At 41.5% G+C, this 24,427-nt stretch overlaps 1 protein-coding gene across 1 annotated transcript in view; it reads left to right on the top strand.

Moving 5' to 3' along the window:
- Positions 1-24,427, top strand: part of LAMA4 (laminin subunit alpha 4) — a 140,605-nt gene that overhangs the window by 45,702 nt on the left and 70,476 nt on the right. The window contains exons 3-7 of the mRNA XM_040428892.1: positions 6,194-6,321; positions 9,386-9,466; positions 17,339-17,553; positions 19,768-19,868; positions 22,386-22,566. Of these exons, the coding sequence (XP_040284826.1) occupies positions 6,194-6,321; positions 9,386-9,466; positions 17,339-17,553; positions 19,768-19,868; positions 22,386-22,566 (706 nt within the window). The remainder of the gene's footprint in view (positions 1-6,193; positions 6,322-9,385; positions 9,467-17,338; positions 17,554-19,767; positions 19,869-22,385; positions 22,567-24,427) is intronic.

The following is a 24,427-nucleotide window of genomic DNA, read 5'->3' as shown; positions in this document are numbered from 1 at the left end:
TGCAATAGCGTCTTGGCTGCCATGGTAACCGATCGGAGCCCCAGCGATTTAAACTGGGACTCCGATCGGTACTCTCCGCTGCCATCAATGATGGGGGGGGGGTCATTTTAATTAGGGGGGGGGAGAGGGGAGGCCGCACTGGTCACAATACTTGGAATCCGCACTGGCCGGGCCACCAATGAATATAGAGGGAGGGGGAGGCCGCACTGGTCATATTTAATACTGTGGAGGGAGGGAGGGGGAGGCCGCACTGGTCATATTTAATACTGGGGAGGGAGGGAGGGGGAGGCCGCACTGGTCATATTTAATACTGGGAATCCGCACTGGCCACCGATGAATATAGAGGGAGGGGGGCCGCACTGGTTACAATTAATACTGGGGAGGGAGGGGGGGCCCGCACTGGCCACCAATAAGTTAAATACAGGAGGGGGAGGGGTCTGCCCCCTGCTGCCTGGCAGCATTTGCCAGGCAGCAGGGGGCAGTCATGTACACAGTTCTCAGTATATTCTAACTTGAAGCGTCCCCATCACCATGGGAACGCTTCTGTGTTTAGAATATACTGTCGGATCTGAGTTTCACGATGTAACTCAAATCCGATGGTATATTCTAACATAGAGGCGTTCCCATGGTGATGGGGACGCTTCAAGTTAAAATATACCATCGGATTGGAGAAAACTCCGATCTGATGGTATATTAATAGGGACTCCTGACTTTACATTGAAAGTCAATGGGGGACGGATCCGTTTGAAATTGCACCATATTGTGTCAACGTCAAACGGATCAGTCCCCATTGACTTGCATTGTAAGTCTGGACGGATCCGTTTGGCTCTGCACGGCCAGGCGGACACGAAAACGCTGCAAGCTGCGTTCGGGTGTCCGCCTGCTGAGCGGAGGCCAAACGGTGCCAAACTGATGCATTCTGAGCGGATCCGCATCCACTCAGAATGCATTGGGGCAGTACGGATCCGTTCGGGGCCGCTTGTGAGAGCCTTCAAACGGAACTCACAAGCGGAGCCCCGAACGCTAGTGTGAAAGTAGCCTTATAGAGTGGTTGTACTTCATATTGTAGCCAAGGCTCATTCACTTGCATGGGACCAAGCTGTACCTAGGCCATCTTCCTGAAGCTTATCGATGGGGATGTCTCAAGTCGGACCCTTGCTGATCAGATATTGATGACCTATCCTGAGGATAGGATATCAATATTCTAGTCCTGGAAGACCCTTTTAATACAATAATATTGAGGTTTTTGAGCTTTAAATTTGACTAACCTTGACCACCATTATTCTACAGAAAAGACGTTCAGTCATTTCTAAATCGATACTATATTTTATCCTGGTCATTATGGGTTTCATACTTGAAGCTAACAGTTTTAAATTGCACAATTTCTGTATATTAAAGAAAATTATCCGCAAGCTAATCTGCGAATATGCATTTCCCACGTTCATTTGTTTGAAATTTAATAACCTTCTCTTGGAAAACATCACATTTTACCATATGATTCATATGTGTACATGAAAGAAAACATATGTGAACCACATGGGAATCATCACTTAAAATTTCTGTATATACAGATTAAAAGGAGCTGTCTCACTTCAGTAAATGGCATTTATCATGTAGAGAAAGTTACTACAAGGCATTTACTAATGTATTGTGATTGTCCATATTGCTTCATTTGCTGGCTGCTATCACTGAACAAAAAAAAAACTAAAATATTACTTTTATTAATATGCAGATAAAAATAATGAACCCCAAGCTTATATCTAATAAAGGTAGGTATGATGACCTATATCTGATGTCTGTACTGAGGATACAGTATCAGTACAGTAAAATAATACAATCAGAGCAAGGGAAAGGGTAACCAGCCTTACATCTGCATATCTGATAAACCCTATAGGTATATACAAAATAACCAGCAGTCTCACGGTTACTTGCATAAAGATGATTTCATGATTTTTGGAGACTCATGGTTACACATCACCAGGTGGTCTGTGGGTCTGCAGCCAGGAACATGGGGTGGGGAAGATCTTCTTTCCCTAAGTTGTCCCTGCCGGCTATCCCTGCCTAAAAGCAGAGCACCCGCCCCAAAAGGGGCGACCCCACTTCTCGGTGGCTAAACCCTCAGACGCCCTGGATATCCCTGCTGAATAAAAAGTCTTCTCGACGCGTTTCCCCAAGTGGAGATATCCAAATGGTTCATCAGGGGACAGCGTATTGTTGATACAAAGTAGCTGCAAATCAGACACGTGTGATAAGGGCACAAAGATGAAAAGGACCGCACCAGTGTATGAGAATATCTCTTTAAAAGCCGCGCCTCTGACGTCACTTCCGGTCATGTGATCAGACAGAAAAACACAATGATCTATAGTATAATTATAATTCACTATAAAAAATCATACATACTTAGATTCATATGGAAATCGATGCTGCTGGTGGTTCTAATCACATATGCTTAATGATACAGGCCGGTCTGGGCGGAAACACGTCACTCTGGCGCCATAGGAGCGCACCAGGGAATCGCCGACATGTGGTGGAACCAAGCCTGGGACAAGGTACACCACCAACAGAGGCTGAGCTGCCCAAGTGCGCCCCCCCCCCCCCCCCCCCCCCCCCGCCATTTAGATATGTATGTTTGTTATTAATCAGACATCCACAATATAAATTGTAGGGCTTCCACAACAAATGAGTTGTGTGCCTGAAACTGATTGCCTCTTGACTTCAGGAAATGTGCAATCGCACAGAGACCACTGTCATGTGGTATGATTGTATATAGAGCTTCCACATCAATGGAGGCCAAATACACATTGTCGTCGATCGAGATATTATCAATTTTCAACATCAGATCAGTAGTGTCTCTAAGGTATGACGGAAGGGAGACAACAAACGGCCGGAGTCAATACCTGATACTATAGGTCGACCTCTAAGAGGTGGGAAGCCCTTATGGACCTTAAGCAATGCATAAAAAGTGGGGACCTGTGGACAAGCAGTGTATAATGTGATGGAAAACTAAATCAAGCCAGCAGGAGGCAATATGGACAATCACATTAGTAAGTGCCTTGTATTAACTTTCTCTACATAATAAATACCATATACAGAAGTGAGACAACCCCTTTAACTTCTTGCCCTGTCCAGTAGACATAAAGGGCCCTGTTTACTGGCTTTCTTTAGTACATGTTTAAGAGGTATAGCTTTAAACACTTTTTTGCCTCATAAATGAGATCACGTTGTCACCATGTCTTTTTTGTCTGGATTTTCCGCTCTCAGACTCGCCATGGACCTCTATCACATGTGGAATAGTTAAGACAAGTGTTTACCATGACTGTACTTCCTCTCAATATTAACTTGCCATGTATTCTCTATTAAATCATTTTTGGCAGAAAGTCAAAAAAAAACTGTTCTGTGCAGAAAAAGAGTCGATAAAAAGGATAATCTTTGATATGTCACCAGAAAAGTCTGATTTCAAAAAGCAAAACCAGAAATTAAAAAATAAACTCTAAGTTTTTTTATTTAAAAATAATTAAAAAGATGTAAACTAATAAATCTTCAGATACTTTTATAAAAGAAAGATATAGGGGTTCATTTATGACCAGATATACGCCACTTTTCTGGCAAATTCTGTTGCACTCCATTGTGTAGATGAGAACAGAGAAGACAGAAATTGTACTGATCCTGTCTTCTCTCCAGGGTTCCCAGCAGTGAGTCACCCAACATTTGGGCATATTTACCCACATGGGCATATATTTATGATTTACCCACACCACAAATATACTATGGCATAGACTTCAGAGACCTTGACTAAACCTCAAGCAGACAGTCCTTAAATGAGTCGTGCAGGGCAAAGATATTGAGGGCTACCTTCAGATAGGTCATCAATATCAGATCGATGAGGGTCCAACTCCTGGCACCCCCCCACCCCACCCCAATAAACTGGAAAGGGTAGCGGCGCTTATGCCAAGCACTGCTTCCACTTCAAAATTACCTGCACGTTGTCTCCTCTGTAGACACGGCACAATGTAACTACAACTGCTCGTCCCATTCAAGTGAGTGGGACGAGCAGTTGTAATTACACTGTGCAGCCCTTGCAATTAAGATGCATGCAGATGATTTAGAAGCAGAAGCAGCGCTCAGACAGGCGCCTCTACCTCTTCAAACAGCTGATCCGCAAGGGTGCTGGGTGTCGGGCCCCAGTCAATTTCGTATTGATGACCTGTTCTCAGGATAGGCACTGCACAAGCCCTTTAACCAATTAAATATGCCAGTAATTCCTATGCTGAAACAACCCCTTGTATGGCCCATGTGAGAAAATAATCTGTGTGTTACATTTGTGTTATATAAACTGGAACTTCCCTGTTCAATTATCACTTTCAAACCAGCAGTTGAAAAGCATTAAATTGCTGCAGAAAATGGGCTCATGTAGCGGTTTCCATTATCAGTTCTGTGCATATTCACTATATAATGGCCGCTGGACTAAAGCCAACACAAATCCTGTTATGGTTTGTAAATTGCAGATGGTCTTTGTTATTGTATATATTGTATAAAAGTAGTTACTGCTGTGAACGTCAGACCCCTATGTAGGTTTCCTTGACCTAGAAAAATAACTTTCAACACAATGGCCTAAGTATATGCGACTCTGTTGACTTTCTGCGGTTATACACATAGTTTTCAAGCCACATTAGAAAATACTTTGTTTTTTGTTTTGGTGTTTTTGTGTTACCTGAAGGACCATGAAATGAGACACACTGTAAATGGTAACAGTAGAATTTATAAAAAAGCGAGATCCCAAAACATAATTTCCAATTCTTCTTTAAATCCAGGCTCCTGATATTGATGACCTATCCTCAAGATAGGTCATTCATATCCGATAGGACCTCCACTGAATGACAGCTAAGCTGCAGCAACCCTGTGCGGCCACTACATTTTGTGCTTCCTGTTCCATTACAGTGCCAGAGGCTGCAGTAAACAGCTGATCGGTGGGGGTGTGGGGTGTCGGACTCTCACTGATCGAATATTAATGACTTATCCTGAGAATAGGTCATCAATATCAGGAGCCTGGAAAACCTCTTTAATGAACTTTCACACATACAGTCCTACACCATAATATACATGTCTACCATTATTAGTGAGAAGGTACATACGGTCAAATGTATACAAGACTACAGGATCAGACTACGCACCAGGTTTGTTTGGAGTCTGCTACTATGGAATCGCAAAGATCTGCGTAGAGCTGTAGACACAAAACAGTAAACTGGCACTGTACTTTCATTAAACTTTTGATATGTTGTAGGGACATCAAAAGTTTAGATATGAATGCTGAGACCCCCACCGATCCCTAGAACGGGGTAAGAGAAGTATGTGCTTAGTGCGCTCTCTCTCTCTCCTTACTGCAGGGGACGGCCCATAGACTTTCTATTCAGTTTGTCTCACTTCATGTCCTGCCTTATGGAGAGAGAATACACTAAGGCTACTTTCACACTAGCGTTAATATTTTCCGATATTGAGATCCATCATAGGGTCTCAATACTGGAAAAAAACGCTTCCATTTTGTCCCCATTCATTGTCAATGAGGACAAAACGGAACGGAAAGTAGCCTTAGCATGCGCTTCTCTCCCCTCATTTAGAGATAGATCGTTGGGGTCTCAGCGCTCAGACCCCCAACCATCTAAATTTTTGATATGTCGCTATACCATATGAAAAGTTTACTCAAAGTATAGTGGCAGTTTAAGATATTTTCAGTTTTGTGCTTCATTTCTTTATTGTAGATGCAGTGGACCATTTAGAAAAAAGTTGCAAAGATGATCATACTAGAAGCCATAGCTTCTTTATTTAGATATGAAAAAAATATCATGGGACACAAACCACAACATTGAAATTTTTTCCATGTTGCATTAGGCAAAAGCTTCTAATGGTAGGCTTAATTTATCAAAATGGGGTTTCATTTGTATCCAATACATCTGTCTGTTCACATGAGTTCAATTAATTTAACCATCCTACTGTGGATGTGACCTTTGGAAATGGAATGAATGACAATCAGGAACAGAAAATATAAGCCATACAAACTTTAAACATATGCAGATTTCTATAGATGTAACTTGTATTAATCTAGTAACCGATTAGCATACCTCAAAATGAAGACTTCCTGCGAGGAGAAGCTCTTGCTGTTGATCCTTACATTGTTGCTTTATATATTTTTATACAGGACTGTCAACGAAATACAACCGGGAAGCATTGTGAAAGATGCCCAATGGGATACATGGCTGATGTGGTTGAAGGCGTTTTAAGGTCTTGTCTTCAGTGCCCCTGTCCACTGCATTTTAGCTCCAACAAGTAGGTGACTTCCTTAATTGAATTTTCAAAAAATATCAAAATGCCATAATTTATTACATTTACAGTAAACCGTGTCTCTCTGTACTAAAAAAATTCAGGATAAAAAATTGCCAAGAAATGTCCACCTCAACTTAACAGATCAATGTCCACCTCAACTTAACTCAACAGATCTCTGTAAGCCTCATAAAAGTTTCCCTGCTTTTTGTCAATGAAGCTCAATTATGGTATCATGGAAAGTTCAGCAACTTTCTTACATACTTTATGCTTCATTTCCCCTCCATTCTCAATATCTTTGCTTTCAGAGAGCAGGGCTATTTTTGTCTACATTTAGAAACCTCTACTGAACTAATACTTATCACAGCTGAGACATGGATACCATAATTAAATACCATATTTTTAAACTGTAAAAATGCACTGTTAAGGCTACTTTCACACTAGCGACAGGACGGATCCATCCTGTCGCTATTTCGCCGTGCCGCCGGACCGCCGCTCCATCCCCAGTGCATTGCGAGAGGCCACCAGACTAAAAGTTAATCTAGTAACCTTGCTGCGCCGGAGCTCCACCCCTGTCCCCATTATAGTCAATGGGGACAGAGCGGCGGTCCGGCGGCACGGCAAAATAGTGGCAGGACAGATCCGACAGGGTGAACAGGCTGTCGGATCCGTCCTGCCGCTAGTGTGAAAGTACCCTTTAGTAAGTTACAAATCTTCATAAAAATTGTGTGCATCTTCTAGTCAAGTTCCTCGAGAGTCTCCAGACCCCCCACACCCGACCACACTTTTCTGACCTCTTTCTCAGGGTTAATCTACATGTACAGATTTACATATTTCTGTCCAATTTCTATCCAAGCAACCCAACCTCAATCTAGATTTATTTGTGTAAACAGAGTGATCTAAATTAAATTTGCACCATATGGCAGAAAATTGTTCTGACATATTGGCTGACTAGTAACAAAGGCACAGCTATCTCTGTACAGCCTGACGCTGATTTGAATGATCAGTGCAGAACAGGAAGGAGAGCTTGCGTGTGATCATGTTCAGCTTTATGTCAGACTGGAGACATTGCTAGAGCCTGCGGATTCGGGTATACCACTGGATACCAGATATTAACCTCTTCTCCACCCTAGATCCCTGGGTGAGTGTATGATAACCGCTTCACTAAGCTAGACCATCAGGAGAGCATGCATTAATCCCTCTACTAACTTAGACAACCAGGGCAGTTGCCATTAAACCCAACACTACTCTAGACCACCAAGAAGCAGATTTTAACCTCTCCCCAGCTCTAGTCCACCAGTGAATTATGCATTAGTCACAAGACACCAATAAATAGGAAAATTATTTACTGCGCTAGACTACCAAAGCAACATTAATCATGACTAAGAGCCGACTGGATCGGAACATGGCGGTCTGACCAGGGACATGGAGGGACCTCTTTCACTGCACCGTGTGTACGTTTGGAATATTCAATAAAGAACATGCAAGATTTTATCTCCTTCATGCTGGAAATCTTTTTTATTATTTTTTATTCTAAGTTTATTTAAATTAATTTTACCAAAGCAACATGCTTTTTACCCCCTCATTTAGACCGCCAGGGCATCTAAATTATTATTTTTTTGTTCCTGTTTTATGAGTCTATACGAACTATTGTTTGACTTATTTGACACCGATTTTTACACCAGAGCTATGCAAAATGGTACATCTTAAGCCTGCCCCTTTCCCACAAAGCTAACCCTCTTCCACTAAGCCTATTTCAAGCAAACCGGAAAAAAGTATACAAACCCTAGATGCGCAAAATTGCACAACTTTTTTAGACAGATTTTGGTACCATGAGCCACAGTTATGGCCATATTATACTTGCTGGTAGGAACATGTTCTTTTAGATGTTGACGAGGAATACGGCCTAACAGTTGTACAAGCATACAGCCATCATATATGAATATGTATGTAGTGTTTTAATGGGTTTATTTATTTCTTGAAGTCAGGAATAGATCCACCATCAATTACTTGTGTCCACTTTAGGACAGATGTGCACACACATCATGGTCAAAGGTGAATTTTATGATGTTCTGCTGTATATTCACTCCATTTATTATATTTGTATTACTGCTCTTAACTAGAGGCATGTACTTGCAGGCATTCTGAGGTTGGACTGCTGTGCTTTTACATATCAATTTTTCTTCCTGCACCAATGGTATCTTAGCAAAGAATGCAGCATGCTGTGTATCTTATCTTTATATTTGATGCCTTGGTACATTTCCATAAGGTCCAATGCTCTCTCTAGTAGGTTGCAGTCACTCCAAAAAAAAATAAAAAAAATACCTTCAGAACAAATATCCTGTCCTCACAGGAAAACTAACAATGTGAACATACCGGTACTTTGTGATTTATCTTTAATGAAATCTTTGTTAGTCTTTCCATTATAACATTTCCATTATAATTATCGAGCATGCTCAAAAAATGTTCAGATGTTTCCACCGTCAGGGACTTGAGTGGTTCTTTTTCCTCTAGGGGCAGAAGCGGAGTGACAAAATGCATGATCTCATAATAGCTCTGATGGGAACAGTAACTTTCCTGTATAGTTCCCATGAACTGGATTCTTCTCAGCTTGTACTAGGATGAAACAGATGTAACAATCTCCATTCATTACACCAGATGTCCCATCTCTGCACGGTTCAACTCTGAAACATTTATCAAAGTAGATGAGTAGAGTAAAACAGTGAACATTTAAAGTAGCCCCAGCTCTTACTCATCTTCGCATGAGGATAATTCCCTTGTGTCAGACAAATGAGCTCACAATGCAGCAAAAGGAAGAATTGTCTTAGGTGTAGATATTAAAATGGCAGGAAATATAAACAGTGCAACAATAAAAAGAAGAAAATAGGAGGATATCCAGGTTATATTAAATTGTGTGGGATCCTTCCTAGTTCATAAATGATTCAGTATGCGACATCATAAATGTCTACTTTATCCTGTTTTATCACAATTATTTAGAGATACAGAATAAAAAGCATCTAAACTACAATGTAACACTTTAATTGTGCTTTCTTCCTATGTCGCTATACAGCTTTGCTCTTACTTGTTCATTGAAGAGAGGTTCAGTACGTTGCATTTGTAAGGAGAATTTTGCTGGACCCAAATGTGAAAGGCAAGTACTAATATATTTTATACATGATGGTCTCTGTAAGCTAAAATTGTCATTGAGATCTGGAAATACAGGAAAGTCTGGTGTTCTATATCTATAGTAAGAAAATAACTGAAAGAAAGGATCACTTAGTACAGTCTTTTGAATTGGTTCATCAGGGTAACACACGCTCCTGTCCTCATAAAGATGCAGAATACTGGAATAAATGTTCTTTTTACATAGAGTTAATATATTAATTCAAACAAACCTTCAAATTCCGTTTCTGCAGAATTTTAAAGAAAACCTGTCACTGTTCCGGACATGTAAATAATTATATTGTCGTCCCCCCAGCCCAAAATAAAAATTCTAGACCATCATTTGTTGTAACACTGTGTTATGCCATTCCTCAAAGGAGCGCGCACCGCATAAACGTGGCCACCCTCCATACACCGCTACGGGAGTTCCTAAAATAGTCAAGCACTGGTTCAGCTATTTTCAGCAGTCCCATAGCAATGAATGGAGAGTTGGCCGTGCATGTGTGATGTGCTCTCCATTCACTGCTATAGGACTTCTGAAAATAGCCAAGCACATTTGCTCAGCTATTTTTGGAACTCCCATAGCAGTGAATAGAGAGCACATCACGGGGACCCCGGTCTGTAAATATGAGCGGGTCTCAGAGGTGGGAACCGCACATATCTGACATTCATGTCATTAATAAGACAGTAGATAGTATGCTTCTTTAATGATAGGTGCAGACAGTCTCAATGGCATCTTTCAAATCTAGATATATGAAGCAGATTTAGAGATGTGTATTAGAAAAAAAAAGCTCCGTCTACTCTAAATTTATATGGGGAAAATACAGTATTCAGAACAATATTTGGATTTAAAAACATATACCGGTAATGATGAAAGACGGAGAATCACTTTAAATTTATCTTTCATGAACTAGTAAAGCTAATTGACTATGTTGCACTTCCATAGGGTTCGGATCTTGAATTCATAAATTCCTTCTGCAGTTTAACCACAGTTGGGTGAGATATTTGCCTAGAAGATCTAGCACCAGCTGTACGAAGCAAATATATATATAGAACTTACATACTGTTAATCACATTGGGGAGAGTGACAGAAAAATAATAATGTAATTCAACTGAACAAAAATCTGTTTGACTTGGACCAAATTAACGGAAAGTCCCTTACTTTATGAAACTCAATGAAAATGCTAGAATCCAGATGTCTGTAATCACACATAAATCGAGGGTTGATGGAAATTCCATCGAGACTACTTTCAAGCTGTTTCCATGGCGGAAAACATTGCATGTTAAGGGTATTTCAAACAATCATATTGCAAAAATATATCTTTCTGAGTAGATGAAGCTGGAGTGGCTTAATGCCTGACAATTATATTCCTGCTTCCAGATTGGGAATGAAAAAAATCTAGGAATCAGAGAATGACTAGTCTTTACTAATGTAGTTTATTGGGGAGAAACTACAAAACTGGTGTAAAGGAATACTGGCTTAGTTGCCATAGCAGCCAATCAGATTCCACCTTTTATTTTCCAAAGGATCTCTGAAAAATGAAAGATGGAATCGAGTTAGTTGTTAAGAACAACTAAGCCAGTATGTCCCTTGACACAGCCCTAGAGTCTAGAAAGATAGGGCTAAACACCAAAGACCATTGCTGCTGGGCCCATGGGTATTAGCTGAACACCTGGTAAAGCTGAAGGTAGTAACTAGAAATGACAAAGCATCATAGCAAAAGTTTGAAAAGACTTCAGACAGTCATATATCTCACCAATATAGGTCCCTAAGGCCATTTGACTTCCCACTTTTTTTTTCGAATATAGTTTCATGAATGGAAAAGTGGCTATAGGATTCTTCTTGAGTACCACAACTCACAAGGTCCTTGACCCAAAGCCATGTAGGAACTGCAATGTAAACCATTCTTTTTATGGCCCTATGGCCAACTCAGCATTCAGAACCGTATTATACATCAGAGCTGTTTTTGGCTTATTAGCCATTAGGATATGCCCATTATGCTAAAATAACTGAGATGGAAGTAATGACAAGGACCAAGTATGATACGTCCTATTAAGAAGAACACTATGCTAGACAGATGTATCACACATGTATTGTTATTTGTATCTGTAGAGGGACAGCTGTATGGTGTCATGTGAAGCACAGGCCTCTATCTGCCCATTCACATACTGATCCCACTTTATTAAGACACAGCATATGGTCCATTTCACTTCTCTAAAAGTATTGAAGATAAAGCTGAAACATTGGTGTGATCCTTTAATTACAAGCGCGTAATGCGCAAGACTGTACTCCTAAGCCAAGAAGTGTAACCTGAGCCACGTCTCCCTCCTAACATATTTCCATCTCAGCCTATTATTAATGCAACACAATTTCTCTTTATCCCTAAAGGGGCTGTCCCACAAAAAATATTCTACATTTCTAAAAGCAGCACCAGGATCCGAATACTTTTACAACTGCATGTAATTAGTATAGCCACTGAGTTATTCAATAATACGTATCTGTATAGTGCCACCTGCTGGTTGTTCTTTTCCTTATTTCTCTGTCCATCTTGCTGAGGTAGATGCACATGTTCAGTTGCATCCTTCCACTGCCACCAGCCATATCTACTGACAGTTGCAGGGAGAGAGCTGCAGCAGAAAAGATACACCCACTCCGAGAAAGGACACACCCCTTGAGCTGCCAGTTTGAAATAAATGTAGCAGAACAATTGGAGCAATGAATGGGGAGATCTCTGGATCCATGTGAGGTACAGGGCTGGTTCTAGCTTTCTTTGAAAGGGATTGTCATGCCACTTTATGAAAGCCTCTGATTCATAGGTGCACTCATAGCTGCAATTTATCAATTATAATCTCGAACTGGGGGAAAGAAATGTCAGACAGTTTAGATTTTAACCTGTTTCCCTAAAGCTAACCATGCACATGAGATAACTGTTGGTCCCACACTCATTCAGTAGACAGGTAACATTCCTAGTCCTCCCTAGACCTCCCATACAGCCCTCCCTGCTGGTCCCTGTACAAGGGACAATACGGCAGCAGATTGTCGGGAAGGAAGTGCTCCTTCACGACAATCGCCTGTTTGCTAGTGGAGGAGACCTCTGCATTTACATGCAGCGATCTCCTCCACACTATGGGGAGGAACGATCGCTAATACCATCACTCGGCCCCATACTGACTGGTTGTTTGCTGGCAGCAGATGCTGTTTACACAGTACAATCTGCCGCAGGCAAAACATCATTTTTTTTACCGCTCAAATGATCTATTACCCGATGAACGGCCATTTACCCGGTAATCGGTGGTACATTTACACCGCCACATAATGACCAACGAGCATTTTAATGAACGCTCATTAGCAATTATCTACAGGGTTCCCTTTTTGTGTATGGCCAGCTTCACTTGACCAGGCAAGTAACTAGTTATTTAATTTGGTAAATTTCTATTATTTTTCTATAATACATATTAATCTTCCATTTTGACCACAGCAAAAATCATAGCGATTGCATTTTTATATAGCTTTGAATGGAAATATATATATATATATATATAAAAAAAAAGAAAAAAGATGGCAGCACCGTCACAGAAAAAAAGGGAATGAAGGGTGCAAAAAAGCCCAATGTGGATACAAGCCAATCCAATGATGCAGACGTAGAAAAAGGGCAGCACTCCAATAGATAAAATATCAAAAAACTTTATTTACCCATAAGGCTGTAGCGACGTTTCGGCTCTAACACAGGAGCCTTCCTCAAGCCCTTGGCTTGAGGAAGGCTCCTGTGTTAGAGCTGAAACGTCGCTACAGCCTTATGGGTAAATAAAGTTTTTTGATATTTTATCTATTGGAGTGCTGCCCTTTTTCTACGTCTGCATCATTGGATTGGCTTGTATCCACATTGGGCTTTTTTGCACCCTTCATTCCCTTTTTTTCTGTGACGGTGCTGCCATCTTTTTTCTTTTTTTATATATATATATATATATATATATATATACACTGCGTGCAGAATTATTAGGCAAATGAGTATTTTGACCACATCATCCTCTTTATGCATGTTGTCTTACTCCAAGCTGTATAGGCTCGAAAGCCTACTACCAATTAAGCATATTAGGTGATGTGCATCTCTGTAATGAGAAGGGGTGTGGTCTAATGACATCAACACCCTATATTAGGTGTGCATAATTATTAGGCAACTTCCTTTCCTTTGGCAAAATGGGTCAAAAGAAGGACTTGACAGGCTCATAAAAGTCAAAAATAGTGAGATATCTTGCAGAGGGATGCAGCACTCTTAAAATTGCAAAGCTTCTGAAGCGTGATCATCGAACAATCAAGCGTTTCATTCAAAATAGTCAACGGGGTCGCAAGAAGCGTGTGGAAAAACCAAGGCGCAAAATAACTGCCCATGAACTGAGAAAAGTCAAGCGTGCAGCTGCCAAGATGCCACTTGCCACCAGTTTGGCCATATTTCAGAGCTGCAACATCACTGGAGTGCCCAAAAGTACAAGGTGTGCAATACTCAGAGACATGGCCAAGGTAAGAAAGACTGAAAGACGACCATCACTGAACAAGACACACAAGCTGAAACGTCAAGACTGGGCCAAGAAATATCTCAAGACTGAATTTTCTAAGGTTTTATGGACTGATGAAATGAGAGTGAGTCTTGATGGGCCAGATGGATGGGCCCGTGGCTGGATTGGTAAAGGGCAGAGAGCTCCAGTCCGACTCAGACGCCAGCAAGGTGGAGGTGGAGTACTGGTTTGGGCTGGTATCATCAAAGATGAGCTTGTGGGGCCTTTTCGGGTTGAGGATGGAGTCAAGCTCAACTCTCAGTCCTACTGTCAGTTTCTGGAAGACACCTTCTTCAAGCAATGGTACAGGAAGAAGTCTGCATCCTTCAAGAAAAACATGATTTTCATGCAGGACAATGCTCCATCACACGCGTCCAAGTACTCCACAGCGTGGCTGGCAAGAAAGGGTATAAAAGAAGAAAATCTAATGACATGGCCTCCTTGTTCACCTGATCTGAACCCTATTGAGAACCTGTGGTCCATCATCAAATGTGAGATTTACAAGGAGGGAAAACAGTACACCTCTCTGAACAGTGTCTGGGAGGCTGTGGTTGCTGCTGCACGCAATGTTGATGGTGAACAGATCAAAACACTGACAGAATCCATGGATGGCAGGCTTTTGAGTGTCCTTGCAAAGAAAGGTGGCTATATTGGTCAGTGATTTGTTTTTGTTTTGTTTTTGAATGTCAGAAATGTATATTTGTGAATGTTGAGATGTTATATTGGTTTCACTGGTAAAAATAAATAATTGAAATGGGTATATATTTGTTTTTTGTTAAGTTGCCTAATAATTATGCACAGTAATAGTCACCTGCACACACAGATACCCCCCTAAAATAGCTAAAACTAAAAACAAACTAAAAACTACTTCCAAAAATATTCAGCTTTGATATTAATGAGTTTTTTGGGTTCATTGAGAACATGGTTGTTGTTCAATAATAAAATTAATCCTCAAAAATACAACTTGCCTAATAATTCTGCACTCCCTGTATATATATATACATACAGTTATACAATTCTATGTAACAATAATAAATAGTGACAAAAATAATATTTTTAGAGGGATTTTTACATTCAGAGGAGTTGCTAGGGTCTCAAAAGTAGTATGCAAAAGTTTGGGTACCCCTGATCACAAGTACTGTAATGACCTTGCCTCAGTAGTTATGATGCCAGTGCCTCCATTAGTGCCCCAGTAGTTACAATGCCCATGCCCCCAGATGTGCCCCAGTACTTATAATGCCTATCCTCCCAATAGTGCCCCAACAGTTGTAATGCCAGAGTTCCCTATAGTTCTCATCGTTATGTGACAAATAAATAAAAAAAATCAAATAGTCATCTCACTACCGCTCCCCGCCATTGTCTGCGATGAAGGCCACAGTTCTTTTCTGACCTGCAGTCTGATTTGCCTACATCCCACAGTAGGCAATCACGATGATATCATTGTGCAGCCTGTGCCAATGATGGATCCTTTAATAGGCTTCAGGCCTAATGTTCTGTGGCATATATGAGTGATTCAAGGTGTGGAAGGGAGCATTGGCTCTTGTGCCCTGCCACAATATTTAACTTTATCGCCACCCCAAGGATGACTATACAATTGACAGTTCTGGTGGTCACTATGTTCAGGGTCCTGGGCAAAACACCAAGGCTTTAGGCCCAAATGTTTTGGCCTAGTGACACCCCTGTTTTACAGACCAATGCTCTGCGGAATGAACATTTGTAGTGTTACAATGGCAATTCATTGCCACTGCTGTCCTGTGCCTATGGGCACCTGCTACCTTTGTGTGCTGCTGATCTCACTTCCTAGCCTAGGAAAGTTGGTCTCTACAGATCTTGCTAGATCTCTCCAGCTTGCTAGAACTTGTAAAGATCTACAGTATAATCCATTTGTCTGCCAGAGTACCAACTGCTGTCTGTATGCTGATCCTCTGCCTCCTTACCTGACCAGTCCCTGTTCACTGTCCTGATCCTGTGCCACCAGCCCTGACCTTTGGATTGTTTCTCAGATTCACACGAACTGTGAATCATATGAATGTTTACATGGCAGGATGTGCTGCTAATAATAATGCAAAGGAACAACCACAAGAACAATCCTAAGCAGAAAACGATCATGTCGGCCCTTCGTTCAGGCAATTCTATACCAGTATGAAGTTTCTGAGTGTACAACCATATGTTCAGGTGTCATAAAAGAAAATGTTTAAGACAGATACAATTCTCCTATTTTTTTTATTTTTTATTAATTCAATCCTGGTTTTGGCTTTAAAAACAGAGATCAGGCAGTACAGAGATTTCTAAAGCTTTTCTCTTTTCCACTGCTGTCAAAAACTAGAAATGTATGATATCTCCAATGCATTAGACTTAAAGGGGTTATCCAATATCATAAACTGCCCCCCCCCCCCCCCCATATGCCAGGCCCCTCACAGGGAATATACTTACTTGGGTTCCCACTCCCTGTGCCTCTCTTGGTCCCCGCACCGCCGCTGCTTCTCCCCGTGCGCTGATGAAAACATCCGGTTTCGGGGGGAAAGCAGCCAATGGCAGACGGGGACCGGGACAAGCCTCTCTAGCATCACGGGTGACACTAGGGAGGCTCGTCCCTGTCCCCGCCTGCCATTGGCTGCTCCCCCCGACACCAGATGTTTTCATCAGCGCACAGGGAGAAGCAGCAGCGGCAGTGCGGGGATCAGGAGCGGCGCACGGGGCGGGGACCCAGGTAAATATATTCCCTGTGAGCGGCCCGGCACATGGGGGGCGGTTTATGATATTGGATAAGCCCTTTAATAAGCAGCATATTTTGGGAGAAATGTCTAATGCAATAACATAATTGTATTAATTTGTTGTTTGTTTCCATTGCTATATGTATGAAGACCTCTAGACACTTTTGCTGATATGAATGACCATTTTTATTTGTGACAGTAAGGGTGGTTTCACATACAGTCTTTCTTCCAGCATTTTTTGGGCAGTTTTTATGCATTTTCTTTAAGTTGAGACCAAAGTGTATTGAAAAGGAATGAGATATATAGAAAAGGAAGCACTTGTACTTCTTCTTGCAGAAAAAGGGCTGGGTGTGAAATCACCATAAAAGAAGGGCCATTGATTTACAAAATTTTTCTTTCTTTTTTTTTTAAATGGTGTTAACCTAAAAGTAGCAAGTAACTGAACAGTCTATTTTAAGCTCTGTTAACAAGACCTTTTGAAATGTCTCACTGAAATGTGAAATCATTCCCTGCGTTCCATTTTACAATGTGATTTACAAGGTGCCTTCATCTGAAGAGTACAGCTTGTTATGGTTACTTGATTTTTATTTAAGGTGTGCTCCAGGCTATTATGGCAACCCACTGCTGAGAGGCGGCACATGTAAAAAATGTGACTGCAGTGGAAATTCTGATCCGAACTTGATTTTTGAAGACTGTAATGAAGTAACAGGACAATGCAACAGTTGTTTTCACAACTCCACTGGATTTCATTGTGAGCGTTGTGCACCAAGCTATTATGGAGATGCCAAAGTAGCCAAGAACTGCACAGGTATTGATTAGACGCTGCGGGGTCTTTCCCTTTACCATTTTAAGAATACTTATTAAGGGCTATGGGTTGGCACATCATTATGTTAAAGGTGTTGACTTTGTTACAGTATATAAAATCTCAGGCAACCATTGTAAATGGCTTAAAGGCTATGTAACCTTTGAGGGCTTTTTTTTTTATTATTGCATTATACTCATTTTAAGCTAAAAATCATTTTTTCAATTGGACTTTATTAAAAATATGTAGTCCTTTTTTCTGTACAGAGCTGAGATGCTCTAGTAGCAGCTTCTGGATTTTCTCTTTTCCGACAGTTGGGGAGCTGACGGGCTCCTTCTCTCGCTCTCTGAAATTATAAACCCCCATTATAGCTCAGTTCTTATTTTACTGGAAAGAATTGGCTTAAATAAGTGTGCATGACCTCTTAGTAGTTTAGAGATAAGGGTTATTAGATGAACGGCACAAAGTGAAAGTGAAAGTACCAGTCACACATCTAGACAAACACAGAACCCTTTGTGACAGAACGCCTCAATATTTTTAATAAAGACCAATTAAAATATGATTTTTAGCCAAATATGAGTAAAATACAATCACAAACAAGTACATAGCCTTTAAAATAACAAATGAATGAATATTTTTCCCTGGTTTCTTCCCTGTTTTTGAGCGCTGTGCTCTGGTCTTCCCGATGCTGACATCATCTTCTTGGCTGCAGAGGTGACATCTCGTGCACAGTTTCCCTCTGCAGCCAATCGCTGGCCTCTGCAATGGCACGGGACATCTCTTCTAAGGCCAGTGACTGGTTGCAGCGGTTACCTGTGTGCACATAAAATCACCGCTGCAGCCAGAAAAACAAAGAGCAGCAGTGAGAACTGGAGTGCAGCACAGAAAGTAGCAGAGGAGAAAACGTCCACATTTGATAAGTCTACATTTGTTAATTTAGGCAGTTTACAGGGGTTATTAGAGTTTTTAAATAACTCTGACAACCACTTTAATATTTGTTGTTTGCAAGAAAATGTTAACAGATGTTTTCTCCATAGTAATAATTTTGTAGGTCAGTATAAGTCAAATAAATCATTGAGAGTCATGGCAATAGGGCCTGAGGCTTTGATTTTGAAAGGAAGGCTACATAAATGAGGCCTCAACTGGAAAGCTTTCTATGACTTCACTAAAATATATGTTGCCATGCAGGGGCGTAGCTAAAGGTGCATGAGCCCTGGTGCAAGAGTTCAGCTTGGCCCCCATCCCTCAGTGCTTTGTGGCAAGGGGCATAGCCTTCATGCCGCCTGAGGCAAAAATTGAACCGGCAGCCCCCCCCCCCTCCCCCCATGCCAAATTCTTGACCTACCCCTTCCCTCCAGCCAGAGGTGTAACTTGAAGATTCTGAACCTCATTGCAAAATCTATGACAGAGCCCTCCCTTTCTATAATACTGGTGTCTTCTTATACGGCACAAGGGTCTTTAGGCCCCTCAGGCTCCTGGGACCAGTAGCGACTGCTACCTCTGCAACCCGTATAGCTATGCCCCTGCTGCCATGTCTCAGTATGTAACATACTGGAGATATGTCTACCGAGAACATTGGAGCACATTTACTAATAGTTGCACACTATGTCTAAGAATATGAATCACTTAATATTAGATACATTTATTTTCTATTGCATGGGACTTTGTAAAGTTGGACAGTTGTAAAACCTCTACCAGATTTACACAAGAATTCTGATTCTGATTATTAAAATCAAGGGACAATGGCATGGCAGAAGATTGATAAAGGTAGTTCAGGCTGGCTCACAGACATACATGTGAATCCCCAGTGAGCCCTGAGCAATGTGGACCCCTAGTCTTCCAGCCCCTGCATCTCAATCAGTCTATGTTCATGTAAAAAAAACTTGGTAGATTATTTAGGAAAGTACCCGGCTTATTAGAGATGCATCAGGTGGCTGAGGTGACTTTTAGCTACAGCCAGTATCTTCTTTTCTCAGCGACCCACCTTCTCGAAGTCACAGCAGGGACCCCCATAATGAATCATCTTGTAGCCTATTGCTGCTGTGTGAGCAGGTACAGTCACCTAAAATACATTTTCCTGGTAGGTCCTAGGCACCCCAGTCTGACACTGGACATAAATAATTGGTCCCTTTATAATAGTAATACATGTAGCCTGGGTTCACCTTTGTGTATATGATTGTGCTGTACTGATATGTTCTTAAAACCATGTTCCCATTTCAGAATGCAAGTGTTCTAAGTGTGGTACCGAATTCTGCAATGACATCACTGGGAAATGTCACTGCAAACCAGGTGTCACTGGGACTGCCTGCGATCATTGTCAAGTGAGTAGCAATTTACATCTTCCCTGGAATGAGAAAATATAACATTTATTTATATTTAGATATATTCTATATTCTAATATTTTTCATTAGACCTCAGGTCAGACCACCAATCAGACCCCCAATGTTAAAAAGACCTCAGATCAGACCTCAGCTCAATGTGAATGACCCCTAATCAGACCTCAGATAAGAACTCCAAAATAAATAAGAAAAAAACTTGGTAGATTATTTAGGAAAGTACCCGGCTTATTAGAGATGCATCAGGTGGCTGAGGTGACTTTTGTCCTCAGACCTCAGATCATCCCCCATGCCTCTTATCATCAGCCCCCATGCCTCTCATCAGCCCCCCTTAGAGCATAGATATGTTGATTGATGAAAACTATGCGTTTCTGGATCACCTTCCTCAGGTGAGATCAACTTAATGGATGTCACAAGGATATTCAGAACTGAGGAAGAGATCAGAAACACATAGGGCTAGATTTATCAAAACTGATATAAAGTAGAACTGGCTTAGTTGCCCACAGCAACCAGATTCCACCTTTCTTTTTTCAGAGCTCCTTTGGAAAATGAAAGGTGGAAGACTAAATTGGTTGCTATGGGCAACTAAACCAGTTTTCCTTTACACCAGTTTGATAAATCTCCCCCAGAGTTTTTAGCAACCAATAAATACATCTATGCTCTACACTGCGTGCAGAATTATTAGGCAAATGAGTATTTTGACCACATCATCCTCTTTATGCATGTTGTCTTACTCCAAGCTGTATAGGCTCGAAAGCCTACTACCAATTAAGCATATTAGGTGATGTGCATCTCTGTAATGAGAAGGGGTGTGGTCTAATGACATCAACACCCTATATTAGGTGTGCATAATTATTAGGCAACTTCCTTTCCTTTGGCAAAATGGGTCAAAAGAAGGACTTGACAGGCTCAGAAAAGTCAAAAATAGTGAGATATCTTGCAGAGGGATGCAGCACTCTTAAAATTGCAAAGCTTCTGAAGCGTGATCATCGAACAATCAAGCGTTTCATTCAAAATAGTCAACAGGGTCGCAAGAAGCGTGTGGAAAAACCAAGGCGCAAAATAACTGTCCATGAACTGAGAAAAGTCAAGCGTGCAGCTGCCAAGATGCCACTTGCCACCAGTTTGGCCATATTTCAGAGCTGCAACATCACTGGAGTGCCCAAAAGCACAAGGTGTGCCATACTCAGAGACATGGCCAAGGTAAGAAAGGCTGAAAGACGACCACCACTGAACAAGACACACAAGCTGAAACGTCAAGACTGGGCCAAGAAATATCTCAAGACTGATTTTTCTAAGGTTTTATGCACTGATGAAATGAGAGTGAGTCTTGATGGGCCAGATGGATGGGCCCGTGGCTGGATTGGTAAAGGGCAGAGAGCTCCAGTCCGACTCAGACGCCAGCAAGGTGGAGGTGGAGTACTGGTTTGGGCTGGTATCATCAAAGATGAGCTTGTGGGGCCTTTTCGGGTTGAGGATGGAGTCAAGCTCAACTCCCAGTCCTACTGTCAGTTTCTGGAAGACACCTTCTTCAAGCAGTGGTACAGGAAGAAGTCTGCATCCTTCAAGAAAAACATGATTTTCATGCAGGACAATGCTCCATCACACGCGTCCAAGTACTCCACAGCGTGGCTGGCAAGAAAGGGTATAAAAGAAGAAAATTTAATGACATGGCCTCCTTGTTCACCTGATCTGAACCCCATTGAGAACCTGTGGTGCATCATCAAATGTGAGATTTACAAGGAGGGAAAACAGTACACCTCTCTGAACAGTGTCTGGGAGGCTGTGGTTGCTGCTGCACGCAATGTTGATGGTGAACAGATCAAAACACTGACAGAATCCATGGATGGCAGGCTTTTGAGTGTCCTTGCAAAGAAAGGTGGCTATATTGGTCACTGATTTGTTTTTGTTTTGTTTTTGAATGTCAGAAATGTATATTTGTGAATGTTGAGATGTTATATTGGTTTCACTGGTAAAAATAAATAATTGAAATGGGTATATATTTGTTTTTTGTTACGTTGCCTAATAATTATGCACAGTAATAGTCACCTGCACACACAGATATCCCCCTAAAATAGCTAAAACTAAAAACAAACTAAAAACTACTTCCAAAAATATTCAGCTTTGATATTAATGAGTTTTTTGGGTTCATTGAGAACATGGTTGTTGTTCAATAATAAAATTAATCCTCAAAAATACAACTTGCCTAATAATTCTGCACTCCCTGTAAGAATATGAGTTTCCTTCCCTGACAACAGCACCACTCGGTAGGATCCATCATTTGATTGCATACGGATACAATTATGCAAAGAATAACATTTGCAGAAACCACAATAGCCCTTTAAAATAATGTTTCACTTGTTCTTGGTGAATTTTTACTATGTACTTCGTTTCATAAGAATAATGGCATGCATCTTAGCAGCTGTTTTATACACTTAATCTGCACTGTGTGAAACGGGGTCATAGCATCTACTCGTGTTTCTCTGTTCTGTTATTCCATAGATTGGGTACTATGGCTATGACAGTTGTTTGGGCTGTCAGAAGTGTGAGTGCAGTGCCGCCTCCTTGGATAACAACTGTGACCCCATAACTCAACAGTGCAGATGTAGACCTGGCACAGGAGGTCCGAAATGTGATAGATGCAAGGCTGGATATTGGAATTACAGGCCATCTGGCTGTCAGAGTAAGTGATTTAAGAATACTGTGTGAATATAGTCCTGTCCTGTCTAACAGAAATGAGAAATGTTATTATAAATCAACACCAAATATTAAAGGAATGGTATCCATACACTAGGCACGCATTACAATGTGTCCTGACATCGTACTGCTCCTATGCCCACTATGTTCCGTCCTTAGTGCAGTACAGGTACCCGGAGAAGAAGACCAGGGAGTAATACCAGTGCTAGAACTACAAGCACCATACTCATCACTCCCTGGGCCCTGAAAATAAATCCATTTGTTCTCCTCCTGGACCACTTTCTGAGTGTGGGCCCCTTAGCAGCTGCCTACCCTGCTTCCTTGGTAGCTACGCCCTGCAAACGCCTCTGTTCTGTTGATCAGTGAGGGCCCCTGCCAATCAGCCACCACAAACAGTGGAACCCTGGAATTTTTTGCAGAAAGCTTGCAGACCCACAATTTAAGAAGGAGCTTTCAGGAGTGGAAGTATAGGGGTGTTGTGGGTGCAGTCACATTTGGGCCCTAGTTTCCTGAGTAGTAATATAAATGGGATATGATGGGAGACCCCCTTACAGATTTTGCTGGAGTATCAGATTACACCTCTTGGGGTTGTCCAAACAATAATGACAATAATGTTAAGTTATTCTACAGGGTGGGCCATTTATATGGATACACCTTAATAAAATGGGAATGGTTGGTGATATTAACTTCCTGTTTGTGGCACATTAGTGTATGTGAGGGGGGAAACTTTTCAAGATGGGTGGTGACCATGGCGGCCATTTTGAAGTTGGCCATTTTGAATCCAACTTTTGTTTTTTTAATAGGAAGAGGGTCATATGACACATCAAACTTATTGGGAATTTCACAAGAAAAACAATGGTGTGCTTGGTTTTAATGGAACTTTATTCTTTCATGAGTTACAAGTTTCTGACCACTTATAAAATGTGTTCAATGTGCTGCCCATTGTGTTGGATTGTCAATGCAACCCTCTTCTCCCACTCTTCACACACTGATAGCAACACCGCAGGAGAAATGCTAGCACAGGCTTCCAGTATCCGTAGTTTCAGGTGCTGCACATCTCGTATCTTCACAGCATAGACAATTGCCTTCAGATGACCCCAAAGATAAAAGTCCAAGGGGGTCAGATCGGGAGACCTTGGGGGCCATTCAACTGGCCCACGATGACCAATCCACTTTCCAGGAAACTGTTCATCTAGGAATGCTCGGACCTGACACCCATAATGTGGTGGTGCACCATCTTGCTGGAAAAACTCAGGGAACGTGCCAGCTTCAGTGCATAAAGAGGGAAACACATCATCATGTAGCAATTTCGCATATCCAGTGGCCTTGAGGTTTCCATTGATGAAGAATGGCCCCACTATCTTTGTACCCCATATACAAAACCATACCATCATTTTTTTTTTTCCAACAGTCTTGGAGGGATCTATCCAATGTGGATTAGTGTCAGACCAATAGCGGTGGTTTTGTTTGTTAACTTCACCATTCACATAAAAGTTTGCCTCATCACTGAACAAAATCTTCTGCATAAACTGAAGGTCCTGTTCCAATTTTTGTTTTGCCCATTCTGCAAATTCAGTGCGCCGATCTGGGTCATCCTCGTTGAGATGCTGCAGTAGCTGGAGTTTGTAAGGGTGCCATTTGTGAGTAGCTAATATCCGCCGAAGGGATGTTCGACTAATGCCACTCTCCAGTGACATGCGGCGAGTGCTACGCTGTGGGCTCTTGCTGAATGAAGCTAGGACAGCCACTGATGTTTCTTCATTAGAGACAGATTTCATGCGTCCACATTTTGGCAAATCCAACACTGAACCAGTTTCACGAAAACTTAGCAAGCAGTTTGCTAACTG

This window comes from Bufo bufo, chromosome 4 (genome assembly GCF_905171765.1).
Source record: "Bufo bufo chromosome 4, aBufBuf1.1, whole genome shotgun sequence".
NCBI classification, from domain to species: domain Eukaryota; kingdom Metazoa; phylum Chordata; class Amphibia; order Anura; family Bufonidae; genus Bufo; species Bufo bufo.
The sequence above is the reverse complement of the archived record's forward strand: the minus strand, read 5'-3'. Positions and strand labels throughout refer to the sequence as shown.